General features: G+C 38.5%; 1 protein-coding gene across 4 annotated transcripts in view; it reads left to right on the forward strand.

The window, feature by feature from the left end:
• LOC115844411 (C-type lectin domain family 12 member B-like) overlaps positions 1-15,341 on the forward strand; it is a 32,584-nt gene that overhangs the window by 2,740 nt on the left and 14,503 nt on the right. For 3 of the 4 annotated variants that reach the window (XM_060306192.1, XM_030841446.2, XM_060306190.1), the window contains exons 2-4: positions 12,149-12,279; positions 12,669-12,785; positions 14,865-14,963. In XM_060306192.1, coding sequence (XP_060162175.1) covers positions 12,246-12,279; positions 12,669-12,785; positions 14,865-14,963 — 250 coding nt within the window. In that variant the 5' untranslated portion in view covers positions 12,149-12,245. Of the gene's footprint in view, positions 1-11,353; positions 12,280-12,668; positions 12,786-14,864; positions 14,964-15,341 lie in introns of those variants that run through there. The other variant, XM_060306191.1, reaches the window with a different exon arrangement.

Raw genomic sequence — 15,341 nt, forward strand, 5'->3', positions numbered from 1 at the left:
TATTCATGTTGTGTATGTGTTATCTGTGTTTTGCACAAAAGTGAATTCGGAAGACAATGTACAGGAACATTCAAAACATTCTTCAGACTATTCATCTTTCTGTTAAGGAGTGGGTGTGATAGATGAAGTTTAGTGCTTCCATTTTGTGCTTCTTTGACCAAATGGCAATGCTATAGGAGTTTCAGTTAGTCCTGTCTGAAGTTACTGCTGTTATCTTCTGATGCTGGTTTGAGTTCTTATTTAAGAAGGGATTTGCCTTTCCCAGAAATCAGAGCTTCGTAATAAAAAGAAACTGGAGCTTAGAGGGAGCAGCTACACAGTTTGGCTTTCCCATTATTAATCTCATGATGTCTGTCTACGAAACTATGAAAAATCTAGATTTTGTAGTCAGTTCTTACCTTTAACCACCTTGTTCATCAAGGGCACATGTAGGCCTCATATCTCTTCTATGTGCTACAGTTAGAATAATGAATGGGACCGATGTTCTCATGGTATGGAGTTTATACAGAGGAAACAGATGACTATGTAAGTGTGAAAATATGTTCTGCCCTCGTCTCAGCCTCCATCATGAGAGCTATCCACCCTCTTACCAGCTATGAGCATGTAAAACAAAAGAGAAAAAAAGCTCAACATGACCAATATCTCCATGGGGCGGTAAGACATAAAATAACCAGATCTGAGGTCGTGGAATGCCTTTTTCTATAGAGGCAGTGGGATGCTGCCATGTCTCCCAGCTCCTACATTGTGTTAATATGCACCGCCTTCACCTCCCGGTCCCCCCGCCCAGCCCCGCTTCCTTCTAAGCATCTGCACTCCTGGCTCAGTGTGTCAGCATTTCTGTATTAAAGTCCTGGCTCTTTCACTATTTATAGACCCCTCGAAGAAAGAGAAAAAAATGAATATTTACTTATTTTTGAAGTCTAAGAAATCCTAGCTGTAGTGCTAATCTAATTGAATTCTTCCAGATACGTAAAGTGAGTGACATTCTTATTGAACATGTGAAGAAACAGGCTTGAAGATTTGGAGTGATGAGTTCAAATTTTTACAGCTAGAAAGGATTTGAATCTTGGACTTCAAATAATAGTATTTAACGTTTAATGAATGTTAGCATTAGGTCTGGTTAGTGCTTTATATACCCTACAATCCTGGGAAGCAAAAGCACTATTTTACTTTCGTCGAATCTGAGGTTTAAAAAAGTGAAGTGACTTGCCTCAAGTCACACATAGAAGTGAGGGCTGGTATTTCAAGCCAGATCTGCCCGGTTCCAGAATTCATGCTTGGTGGCAAGAGATTAGTTGAAAATCCAGGCTCTTCTGAATCCAACGCCCATCTGTGCTCTGTGTATTCAATCGGGCCTGATTTTAAACATGGGTCAAGAATTAGCAATAATGTGTTCTTTGGTAAGTCAATTACCTTCTTAACATTAGTTTCTTCATTTGTAAGAGGGGGATGATAGTAAGTAGCTGTCAGCGCTGGGAGGTTTCAATATGGTTATACACACGGCAGTCCTCCAGCAAATGATGGCATCTCTCTCTGCCACCTTTTGACAACCATTACTATTTCTCCCACCCCTACTCCCTACGTTCTCTCAGCAGACTTTGTTCCTTTCTGGCATTGGGATTGAGGGCTCGGGATCTTTCTGTTTTGAGATTGACAAAGTCAATCCAGGATGAGGGTAAAGAGAGAAGAAAATGCACAGCAGGCAGTGTTCCTGAAGTGTCCAGACTCCACTCATGAAACTCTGTGTGATTGAATTAAATTAGTCTCTGGGAGGCAATTCAGCTGACTGCCTGCCCATGATGACAAGTGGCAGACTCAATGGTGACTCTGAGATTAAGAATTGCATCGGAGGATAGGAGTGGGTCAGCTGACAGCCAGACAACAGGCAGCATAACCTAGTGGTGGGGGGGTCCTAGTGGTCAGAACATTCCGTAGACTGTGTTTGCAAAGTAGTTGGAAGAGACGTGGTAGGTGAAGAATGGGGATGCCTTCTAAAGGGTGATGGTTAGTTGTGGCTGGAGGTTGGTAAGGGAAGAAAAGAATAAGCAAGGAATGTGGTTAGAACCTGGTGAAATAGGGCTGGGTTTGTCTCTGCATAATCAATTTCACCTTATGTTTCCCACCTCACTCCTCTTCCCCCATAGGGTCTGGCTCATAGAAACAGACTTATAGAAATGAATTTCTTTTCACTGGAAGATTATAGGTCTTCACGTGAGGTAAGATTCGTGGATGAAACTCAAGTAGAAGAATAATTCACCAGTATTTCTTAAAAATATCAAATGTGAACACTTTCACACTAGTGTTGTATAAATGGGAACAACTTTTCTGGAGGGCATTTGGTAATATTTATCGAAGTTCTTTAATGTATATATCCCTTGGCCCCATAATTTCTTGTTTAAAATTTTTTTCCTAAGGAAATATTTGAAAGTACAGGACAAATTTTTTTAATATTCACAAAAAAATGGAAACAACCTAAATGTCCAGCAGTATGGGATTGCCTAAATACATTATGGTATAATCTATATGGATAAAAACTATACATTGTTTTTATTTCTTATTTTTTGTGATACGCGGGCCTCTCACTGTTGTGGCCTCTCCCGTTGCAGAGCATAGGCTCTGGACACGCAGGCTCAATGGCCATGGCTCACGGGCCCAGCCGCCCCGCGGCATGTGGGATCTTCCCGGACCAGGGCATGAACCCGCGTCCCCTGCATCGGCAGGCGGACTCTCAACCACTTCGCCACCAGGGAAGCCCCCTTGTAAGAACTTTTTACTACTGATATGTAGTCCTGAATACACATATATATGTATATATATATGTGTGTGTATATATATATATGTTTTAAGCCGAGATATTTATATTTTTTCAGAATCCCCAAAAGTAGAATTTTTGTTTTTTGAATTAATAGTTTTAAAAGTGTCTCAGTAATTTGGGATGGTATCACTTTGTCTAACATGTGTATATATATACGTTGAACATTTTGAGCTGAACTGAATAGGACCCAGCCTATCTAATCTATTGGTAAATTTAAAAAAATTCTTTCCTTATTTTCTAATAATCATGGCTGTAGTTACTAGGAGTACAAATGACTTTAGCAAAAATACTGAAAGGTTTTCATTTCTTATATAAATCAGTCTCAGTCTACATGCTTTAGGCACTTGAAGGAGTTAATAAACACACGTCCACAGACACACACATACATCTTAATCCTGGTGTGTTGCTATAGACTAACCTTTTAATTTTTCTTTGGATAAAAATCTTTCTGTTACAAAGTTTTAATGCAAAACACATACCTCACCTCTTTTTACTTTAGAGATGAGTGATCAAGAAGGGACTTATTCCATCCTGAGATTTCTTCGGTCACCTTCGGAGTCACAAAATAGATCAAGGCCTGGTAGTACCCAAAGCCTGGCAAGACTGACGGAAAAGGTAGATGTTTGAAGCAACTAGATTCACCCATCTCTGATGAATTGTCAAACTTCTGACATTAGAAATAAAAAGTTCCTATCTATATTCTAGGTTCTCAGTAATATGAAACCATAATGGTCTTTAATATCTTTTTTGTTTTTAATTTTGTGAGAATGGAGAAATTAATTCTTTTAAATTTGAGAAGGTAATAGAATTTTTTTTTAAATAAATTTATTTATTTTTGGCTATGTTGGGTCTTCGTTGCTGTGCGCAGGCTTTCTCTAGTTGCAGTGAGCGGGGGCTACTCTTCGTTGCAGTGCGAGGGCTTCTCATTGTGGTGGCTTCTCTTGTTGCAGAGCACGGGCTCTAGGCACGTGGGCTTCAGTAGTTGTGGCTCGTGGGCTCTAGAGTGCAGGCTCAGTAGTTGTGGCACACGGGCTTAGTTGCTCCACAGCATGTGGGATCTTCCCAGACCAGGGCTCGAACCCGTGTTCCCTGCATTGGCAGGCGGATTCTTTTTTTTTTTTTTTTTTTGCGGTACGTGGGCCTCTCACTGTTGTGGCCTCTCCCGTTGTGGAGCACAGGCTCTGGACGCGCAGGCTCAGCGGCCATGGCTCACGGGCCCAGCCGCTCCGCGGCATGTGGAATCTTCCCGGACCGGGGCATGAACCCGTGTCCCCTGCATCGGCAGGTGGACTCTCAACCACTGCGCCACCAGGGAAGTCCCAATAGAATGTTTTCATTCAAATTTGGTCAAGAGAAATTCATGAGGACTTTTTTTTTTTTTTTGGCCAGACCGAAAGGCTTGCTGGATCTTGGTTCCCCGACCAGGGATGGAACTGGGCCCCCAGCAGTGGAAACGTGGAGTCCTAACTACTGGACCGCCAGGGAATTCCCTCATGAGGATTTTAAAAGTAAAGGACAGACTAGAATCTCAAGAAAACATTGCAGGGGCTTCCCGGGTGGCGCAGTGGTTGAGAATCTGCCTGCCAATGCAGGGGACACAGGTTCGAGCCCTGGTCCAGGAGGATCCCACATTCCGCAGAGCAACTGGGCGTATGCGCCACAGCTGCTGGGCCTACGCTCTGGAGCCTGTGAGCCACGACTCCTGAAGCCTGGTCGCCTGGAGCCCGTGCTCTGCAAAGAGAGAGGCCACCGCAGTGAGAAGCCCGCGCACCGCGAGGAGGAATGGTTCCTGCTTGCTGCAACTGGAGAGAGCCCGCGCAATGTTAATTCTTAAGGGAGGAGACATTTGGTTCAGGTCACAGATCTTTTTCCACTTACCCGTGAATCGCAAGACTCCTGTTGTTAAAAGGAGAAAGAAACAGAAGATTCCAAGAATCACTAGAGTGGGAAAGCAGGCAAATGGAACTGAAGACCCTGCCCGGACAGAAAACAAAGAGGCTGAGGAGACCAGCACGGGAAAGACTGAGTTACAGGGCTTAGAGGGGGACGTTCCGTAAATTCAAGACCCTAACTCTTGAATGTCTTCAAACTTGAAATCATAAATTGAAAGGGATACTGGACAATTTGAAACACCAACGGACTGAGAGTTAGATGCCAGGGTTCTACTCCCTATTCTGCTACTATATACCTCTGAGGGAAGTCACTTATTCTATCTTTACCAAAATAATCCTCTGATTCATCTCCATGATTTACGAATACAAAGTGAATACTAGATATGAGGACTTGGTTTTTGAGATGCAAACATACTTCTAAATAAAACATATCTGGGGCTTCCCTGGTGGCGCAGTGGTTGAGAATCTGCCTGCCGATGCAGCGGACATGGGTTCGAGCCCTGGTCTGGAAAGATCCCACATGCCGCGGAGCAACTGGGCCCGTGAGCCACAACTACTGAGCCTGCGCGTCTGGAGCCTGTGCTGCGCAACAAGAGAGGCCGCGATAGTGAGAGGCCCGCGCACCGCGATGAAGAGTGGCCCCCACTTACCACAACTAGAGAAAGCTCTCACACAGAAACGAAGACCCAACACAGCCATAAATAAATAAATAAATAAGTAAAACATATCTGTATAGTCAATTTTATTGACCCATAATCAGAAGATATTTATTATCCTGTAAATATCATATGCTTGCATATATATCCATCATTTTCTCATTGGAGCCTCACTACAGTTCTTCAACAGTAGAAGAAATTATAATTCCAAACGTATCAAATAATGTTAATCAAATATTGTTTCTTGAAACTTCATAAAATGAGTGGATATAGACATCAGGAGATTCACAATTGTTTCCAAATTGAAAAGTAGTAATTTTCCTGCTTGATTTGCTCAGTTATGAATTTATGTATATAGCACCCAAACTACATTAATTATCTGGAATATACTAAATATGGACATTTCACTTTCAATACCATTTTTTTGATTTAGATTATAAGATATAGTTTAAGCAACCTCATGAAACTGGGCAGGCTAACTTAGTTATTTGAGGCCGTGGTAAGCTGAGCAATTGGAGGACAGGTAAGCTAGGTCCTCTACATAAACTTTACCTTTTTCTTCAGGTGATTCAGTTCTTGTTATCTTTGTCCGATTGGACTTTGTAGCGCATATTTTTGCTTCTGCGTAAATTAGCTGCTCTTTTGTCTCTGGAGATTAAAAGAGAGACGTGGTTACCACACCATAGTCACACTGTTTCTTGGAAAGCATGTAAGTTATCAGTATGTGTGAAGGGAGTTGACAGAATAGGATTTTTTCCAAATCGAGGAGATCTATATACTTGTTTTCTTCTTACCATGTGAAGTCCATCAGGTAAATCTTTTAAGTAACAAAATCTTGAAAAAGAGTTAGACATAATGTGCCATATGCTAAATTATAATGACATTCTTTAGAAAAATTATTTAACAAGGAAAAGAAAATAATATCAGAGTTCAGTAGGGACTGGGAGAAAAAAATACTCACTTTCTGCATCTGCTTCTTGGAAGGGATGTGTTTCAACTCTGCATATCCTGGGTGTTTTTCATTCATCTCTAAACATTTTTGAGATACAATTCTAAGATGCAGACATCAACAGGTTTTTTTGAAACTAAGTTTTCAGGTTCTGTCTTTCTGAGTTCTCTGTGTATTATTGAAATCACTATTTCATACCATTTAAATACTGATGCATGATTTTACTTCTGCAATTTTCTTCCAAGAAAGATTTTTGCCTCAGATTATTTTCTTTCCCATTCCTAAAATTATCAGTTACCAGCATCTCTTTAGATGTCATTTCACCTGTTACCTGGAGTTCTCCAAATGTGGTATTTAACTTTAAAAGGGTAACAGTGCTATGATCTATGAAATGTTTATACTACACTTAAAAACTGTCCCCCCCCCAAAAAAAAAAACTGTCCCTATCCAGAAAAATAAAAAGATAATTTTTATGAGTCATTTTGTATTGTAAAGATAACTAGTGTTACATAGTAGGTTATTCTAAAATTTCTCTTTCAGGAGTTCTCCTGATTTTTTTTCTATTTATCTTCACTCTTTTTTTATGATTAAAGATAGTTTACTTTCCGTGATCTCCTGAAGAATCTCTTCCAACAAGTTGTTAAAAATGAAAGACCTACAATTGGGATGCAAATTAGTTTAGTTGTACTCTTGTGGGGTGTGTAGCATTGTGCCCATAATATTTGAAGGCATAGGCTAAAAGCAACCAATTCTCCTTGAAATATTAACTTTACTTGCAAATTTTTTGAAAAGTTAATTTATTTCAAGTATTTCAAATATCATTTTTATAATCAAAGCAATTTATATAGAATAGAATTCTGATAACACAAAAAGTTTTAAAATTCTTATGTTCACTAGTTTGCCAGCGTATCATCAAATAAAACACTTTTTATATATTTTATTTCCTCAGAGAATTATGCCCTGTTGTTGTCTTTTATACTGATGAAAATATATAGGCCTTCGTGTGTTCATAATATTCACTTATAACATTTAATAGTTTCCCACAAGATAACTTCTCATAAGAAAACATGATTGTGCAGAAATAGGTTTATAATGCCTTTAAAAAGTCTTTACCAAGTTTGTAATATCTCATGAATATGGAAGCTATATCACATAAATAAGAAAATTCTAGATTTGGATGTGAAATAGAGAAACACACTATTATACAGACAAGAACAATTAATTACTGATTAAATAATTATTTTATTATTCATATCCTGGCTTCATCGATGTGACCATTTGCTTTATTAACTCAGTTAATCTGAGAGATATGCTGAAATATTTTCTAACAGTGCTATCAGTTATATTCAATGGTAAACCATGAAAAAATCTGAGGTAATTTACCTTGTAAAGTGAGTTTTAAACCTGAATGGGTTAGTTCTTTTTCTACAAGATTAAATTTACTGGATTACTTTTTAAAATCTCTATTCTTTGTGCTCCGTATACGCACTAGTAACGATGAGATAAGCTGAGAGCGACAGCTATAGATATAGTTGGTGATACCTGTGTCAGTGTGGTAGTTTCTGCTGGAATCTGGTCCCAATGGAAGAGGTGAACCCCAGTGGGCGAATGGCACAGTTGTGTGAGCTGTAGCTCAAGACGACTCTTCTGGGCTCTATATGTTATTGGCTCTTGTTATCAAAGAAGCTTCAGTATTTGCCAGCTCTTCATGAACATGTGAGAAAGCAGTTCATATTTGTACTTCAGGCTTCACAATTTGCATCGTCTACGGAGAAAGGCAGTTTTTAAGCAAGGGAGATGAATGGGCAATATAATTTAAAGGGCCATGCCCATTTTGCACAGAATTCAACACTGAACTTAAAAAAGAAAAAAGCACCAAAAAGGCCACCATCACCACTATGACCACCACCAAATACTATGATTCTAAATATAATCCCTATATAGATTAGACACTAGTTTGGGCTCTAAATAGAAACTGTATGTAATGGGATATTTAAATCCATCTTCTAAACTATGCTAGTGTTAGCTAAGTGGAAATATTAATACATGAATACTAATAGTTCATTATTCTCCCCAGTTATCTGAAGGAGATTTTGAAAAATAAAGTTTTCAGATGTTAAGTTTTATTAGATGAAGAGCTAGTCAATCCCTGGTTCCTTTAAAATATATCTAAATTCAATTGCTTTATTCTTTGAAACATTTTTTTCAGAACATATACTTTTTACAGTCTTTTTTCAGTTCATTCCAATACAAGTATACTCTATATTCTCTAAATATACTCTCTCTATATAAACTTCAGGTTTTGAGGTTTTTGGTTCCCTTCTCCTTCAGTCTGTACTCTAATTATAAAGAGTAGAAATATATTGGCTTCCCCCTTAGTGGTCTAAAGTGGCATTTCCAATGGTGTAATGGATAAACGGTGACAGTGCAGTTGGAATATATATGTTTCAACTCAGTGGAAAAGGATTGATAGCTTTATCTGTTTTCACCATTCAATAATGGTAAAAAACACAATAAAGAAATGTATTTCAATTGTGGATTTCATTCCTTCAAAAAAACCCATTTTAGACTGGTACATTTGCAAGAGTTTTACATTGAGTTCTAGTATGGAGAAATGATGACAAAAGAAAAACCTATTTTGATGTAAAAACAAGTTGTTACGGAAATTTTCAAACAGAATGAGTGTAATAAAAAAATAACCCTATGTAGCCTGAGAAAGAGGAATATTATTTATGTTCTGGCTATATGTTCTTTCTGGCTTTGTTATAGTCCCTTCTTATTCTTGTCTTGCTCTCTCGAACTGCTAGAGACTTCATCTGAAACAACCATCTGGTAAGCTCAACACTCAACACCACTGTAATTGGAATATTAGAACTTGAAAACATTTGCTTAGGCCTTAACTTCTCACATTTGGAAGTCCATCAAACATTTCCATTTCTTCCTAATCACTAACTTTCTGCACTTAAACAAAAAGTCAGTTCTCTGATCTACTTCTTTATCATTTTTCTTTACAATATTATACCTCTTTACAGCAATTTTTCTTTTTTAACCAATGATATAATGTAATAATTATTTTCATCATGAAACATATATGCCCCATTATTTCTAAATAGTTCACTAATTCTTTAATCTTTCATATTCAAAATAGCTCTCTTAGTCTTTAGTACGATTATGCTTCACCTTACAAATTACCTTCTTGCTTGTAGGTGTTTCCCTTTCATCACTTTAAATATGTCTTGCCACTCCCTTCTGGCTTGCAGAGTTTCTGCCGAAAGATCAGCTGTTAACCTTATGGGTATTCCCTTGTATGTTGTTTGTTGTTTTTCCCTTGCTACTTTTAATATTTTTTTCTTGGTATTTAATTTTTGATAGTTTGATTAATATGTGTCTTGAGTGTTTTTCCTTGGATTTATCCTGTACGGGACTCTCTGCTCTTTCTGGACTTGATTGACTATTTCCTTTCCCATATTAGGGAAGTTTTCAAATATAATCTTTTCAAATATTTTCTAAGTCCCTTTCTTTTTCTCTTCTTCTTCTGGGACCCCTATAATTCAAATGTTGGTGCGTTTAATGTTGTCTCAGAGGTCTCTGAGACTGTCCTCAATTCTTTTCATTCTTTTTTGTGTATTCTGCTCTTTAGTAGTTATTTCCACTATTTTATCTTCCAGATCACTTATCCATTCTTCTGCCTCAGTTATTCTGCTATTGATTCCTTCTAGAGAATTTTTAATTTCATTTATTGTGTCTTTCATCATTGTTTGTTTGCTCTTTATTTCTTCTAGGTTCTTGTTAAACGTTTCTTGTATTTTCTCCATTCTATTTCCAAGATTTTGGATCATCTTTGCTAGCATTACTCTGAATTCTTTTTCAGGTAGACTGCCTATTTCCTCTTCATTTGTTTAGTCTGGTGGGCTTTTACCTTGCTCCTTCATCTGCTGTGTGTTTCTCTGTCTTCTCATTTTGCTTAACTTACTGAGTTTGGGGTCTCCTTTTTGCAGGCTGCAGGTTAGTAGTTCCCGTTGCTTTTAGTGTCTGCCCCCAGTGGCTAAGGTTGGTTCAGTGGGTTGTGCAGGCTTCCTGGTGGAGGGGACTAGTGCCTGTGGTCTGGTGGATGAGGCTGGATCTTGTCTTTCTGGTGGGCAGGACTGCGTCCGGTGGTGTGTTTTGGGGTGTCTGTGACCTTATTATGATTTTAGGCCTCCTCTCTGCTAATGGGTGGCGTTGTGTTCCTGTCTTGTTAGTTGTTTGGCACAGGGTGCCCAGCACTGTAGCTTGCTGGTTGTTGAGTGGAGTTGGGTGTTAGTGTTGAGATGGAGATCTCTGGAAGAGCTCTTGCTGATTGATACTATGTGGAGCTGGAAGGTCTCTGGTGGACCAATGTCCTGAACTCGCTTCTCCCACCTCAGGCCTGACACCCGGCCGGAGCACCAAGACCCTGTCAGCCACACGGCTTTTGGGAAGTCTGAGGTTTTCTGCCAGCATTCAGTAGGTGTTCTGTAGGAGTTGTTCCACATGTAGATGTATTTCTGATGTATTTGTGGGGAGGAAGTTGATCTCCACCTCTTACTCCTCCGCCATCTTGAAGGTGACACCAGATTTTTCAATTTAGAGTCAGAAAGTAAACAAAATAAAAATGAATTACAATATAGGCGGATAATCGTTGTAGAATATTTTTTATAAAATCTCTTCTATCTCTACCCTTGGTTTACTGAGATCTTTTTTTTTTTTGTGGTATGCGGGCCTCTCACTGTTGTGGCCTCTCCCGTTGTGGAGCACAGGCTCCGGACACACAGGCTCAGCGGCCATGGCTCACGGGCCCAGCCACTCTGCAGCATGTGGGATCTTCCTGGACCGGGGCACGAACCCGTGTCCCCTGCATCGGCAGGCGGACTCTCAACCACTGCGCGACCAGGGAAGCCCCTACTGAGATCTTTGAATGAACAGGAATGTTATAATATTCTTCTTGGTCAACCAACCTTGTATTTCATACATTAAAAGATAAAATGTGATATATTTTTAGGATTATCTGTAAGACCTTTTGATCTGAACTGGACATGAGACCGTGGGAAACTTATGACCACTGCCTGTATCTGAGGCATCTTGTGTGGTTTCGCCTGACTCACACATACATTAGTTTCTATGAGGTTATAGCCCTGATAAGAGTCTTAGGTCTATTTTTGTTTGTGTACAATATCTATTTATTCCCACTACAAATATTGAACTTTTTTCACTTGAGCAGTAAAGAGCAAAAGGTAGATTGTCGGTGGCTACCCAACCATATTTATATGAATAGAATTTGTTTTTCCTCTGAAACAAAGTCAGGGTGGAGGTAATACCAAAAAACCTTAAGCCAAACTGTCACTATCTGGACATATAGGTTTTATGATGTGATTTCTCTCTTCAAATGCCTTTTTATATAAGCAGTCATTTAACTCCACCTTTGATGAACAGATATGTTATTTACAGCATTATTCCTTTTAAAAATTCCTCTGGTTGTCTAGAACCTTAGTTTCCATATACCTGTGTCTCCTTTACTGCATACTCAGTTCTCATAAAAATTTTCACTCTAGACTACTCAATTATATTATTTATGACAGTGGCTTTTCCTAATTTATTTCTGGAGTGATGGACTATTACCTGTACAAACCAGATGGTATTTAAAGGCTTGTTGTACATAGTTTAGTTAAGTAGACGTGATTTTATTTTTGTATACCTATTAGAAAATATCCAGTTAGAGATTCATATTTCCTCTGTGGTTTTTACCAAATTGAGTTAGTTTCATACAACTGTAAGTAGCTGTACCACCTGAGAGGTCTGGACTTGTCATCAACTGTAGGAGGATAGTGGAAGAAATATCTCTTCATTCATCCGCCAACAACTTTGTAAGCTCTCCTTCACCTTTGGGATAAAGAAATCATCCAAAAGTCTCCACAATGTCAACTGCTTCAGACTGTGATCAACCTCCAGGTATTTTTTTAAAATCTAAATGTCCTGTGCCATTTCAATGGAAATAAAAGTTTTGTTGTTTTTGTTTGTCATAAGTGCTGATTATGATTATACTAGGGGCATTGTATTTTTAATATTTCCCACATATACCTGAAAGAGTGCCTTTAAATATATTTAAAAGAAATAATTATCTATTTCCTGACTTGATCCAAAGTGTAATCAACCAGTTTAAATACTTTTAGGAAAGCTGGATGGGCTGTCGAGTGGAAATGTGTTTTGAGTATCTTTGATTTTACTACTACTATATTTGTATTTCCAGTGATCTTTGAAAATGGTAATGAATCTCTTAAGTTCTAATCTCACTTGCTTTACAAGGTTATAAAGTAATTATATATTTTCTATGCTAAAAGAAAACACAGAGCAGACAGAGACAATCCCTATTGTGGATGTGGAAGAGCCTCTTGCCCTTCCTCCTCCTCCACCTGAGGATGAATGGCGCCCGATTCCTGAGCACACCAATGTGGATGGTAAAGTAGATATACCAGATTTTATTCATTTACGGTCTCTTTTTGTTATCTTTAGATACATCTTCCATTTTATGTTTCTCTACTTGTTACTATTCGGAAATTTTAAAATTTAGAGAAAATACAAAGATTAAAACATTTTCAAAACATACATAGAGGGCTTCCCTGGTGGCGCAGTGGTTGAGAGTCCGCCTGCCGATTCAGGGGATGCGGGTTCGTGCCCCGGTCCGGGAGGATCCCACAGGCCGCGGAGCGGCTGGGCCCGTGAGCCATGGCAGCTGAGCCTGCGCGTCTGGAGCCTGTGCTCCGCAACAGGAGAGACCGCAACAGTGAGAGGCCCGCGTACCGCAAACAACAACAACAACAAAAAACATATATAGAAGTAAAACGAAAGTGTATTTTCTGACAGGTTTGAAATTTTCATATATTAAAGAGCATAGTTAAAGATGAAAGAAGCCATTGGTCCAAATTTAGATTTGTTTTCTCACATGAAACTGAGGGACTTAAGCTTGTTCAAGGTTTAAAACTCAGAAAATTTGTAAAAAAGGCAAAGAAAGGTAGAACCCTATTACATGATGCCTCCTTTTGATCATAATTAAACTTAACATGTTTTAATAGAACAGGGTTTTCCAAGCTCGGCACTAATGACATTTTGGGCTAGGTAACTCTTTGCTGTGGGACACTGTTTAGTGATTGTAGGATGTTTAGCACCATTCTTGGCATCCATGCACTAGATGTCAGTACCACCCGCCTGTCAGTTATGACGCCAAGAATTTCTCCAGATATTTATTAATGTCCCCTGGGGAACAAACTTTCCTCTGGTTGATAACCACCAAGTTATATGATTCAGAAAGTTAAAGAAATGATTTGGGTATTAGTCATGAATATAACCATTCTCTTGACAGCAATTTTTTAACCTTGTTTCAGAAATACAATTCTTCCAAAATATAAAGAAATATCTTTTTTACACTGGAGTTTATACATTTATTTTGGAAGGAAATAAACTTACCAATAAAAGACTATTAACAATGATCTCTGAAAGTTTAGTTTCTAGAATGTGGGGATGTAGCATATTATTTTTGTGAAATTGAATACATTATAGATGTTGTTTGACCTAAAACCAAATATCATCCCTTTAAAACATTCACTAAGATTTCCTGTAATTCTTTATGAAAGGAACATACTACTACATCAAGTTCAAATAAAGAGTTCTATCTTAATAATAACACAGATTTAAAATTGTTAAGCATTTCTCCATCTGATCATATTAATGAGGATAATGTAATCTGAACTGAAATTTTGTGTCTGGTTTAAGGATATTTAATAATGCCTGTATGTAAAATTTTCACCTGTGCTGGAAGTCCCCAAAGACACACTCAGGTTTAATGTCTCACTAGGAGAACTCGCAGGACTCTATACAGTTGTACTCCTAGCTGAGATTTACGACAATGAATGGCTAACAAGCATCATCAGCAAATGGAAAAGGCACATGGAGTGAAGTGTTGGGGAGACCAAGCTCAGGCTTGCAAGGGTGCTCTCCCAGTAGAGTCACACAGGTCCCACGAATTCCCCAGCAACAAGTTGGGACTATGTGTCACATGTTGCCAACCAGGGAAACTCATTAGAGAATCAATGTTCAGGGTATTTACTGGGGGTTAATCACACAGGCAGCTTCCAGCTGGCATGTAACAAAATTACAGACTTCCTGAAGGAAAACAACGGTTCAGCACAAGCTATATTGTTTGCACAAACAGTGGAGACATGGTAAGCCGTGCCTATCAATTAATGGTTGTGGAAACCCTACTGAAATGTAGCTTTCCAGATGCCAGCCAAGGCCAGCCTTGTAAGCGGGCCTTTCAGGATAACAAGTCAGGTCTGCTACTTTAATTCTTTTCTGCACATCCTCCAAAATAGTTTTTTCCCCCTGTCATTCAGCCTAATAGTTCATAGTAATTCACACATTGGGCATTATTTTTCAGAAAATGTGGGCATTTTAACAATAATAAAAGGAAAATAATGATATTAGTCTTTCAAATAGCAGGAGTTTACATTACCTCTGATTTCCCTCACTCTGTTTCTTAGCCTCTCGTTTTTCCTTCTCTCTATGTGGAATAACCCCTGTGATCCTGGGAGTGTTCAGCCTGCTGCTCTTGATGTTGTGTGGATTCTTTGGTTATCACTGTAAGTCTGACCTATTGGGAGAAAAGAAATAATAGACTATTTGTCAGATGATCATATTTCATTAAACCATTCCCAGAGAATAGTTTTTGGTAAATGTTTTATTGCCATACTGAATGGAGAACAGGAAAAAATGACATGAAAAGTATCACAACTTTTTACTATATGAATGAATTTAACCTTGTGAGTTCTCAGTAACCACGTTTTTTTTTTTTCCAGGGAAGCTATATTGTTGAAATTACTGCAGAATTTACTGAGTGTAATGATTATTATCAGTATTTTGAAAGTTAGAAGTTACTATATATTAAGCTCGATGAATTTGTAACTGTCTTTATGTTGAAAATAAAAAGGAATTTTTCAGTTTGTTCAAACTGCCCATTC

Source organism: Globicephala melas, chromosome 10 (genome assembly GCF_963455315.2).
Source record: "Globicephala melas chromosome 10, mGloMel1.2, whole genome shotgun sequence".
NCBI lineage: Eukaryota > Metazoa > Chordata > Mammalia > Artiodactyla > Delphinidae > Globicephala > Globicephala melas.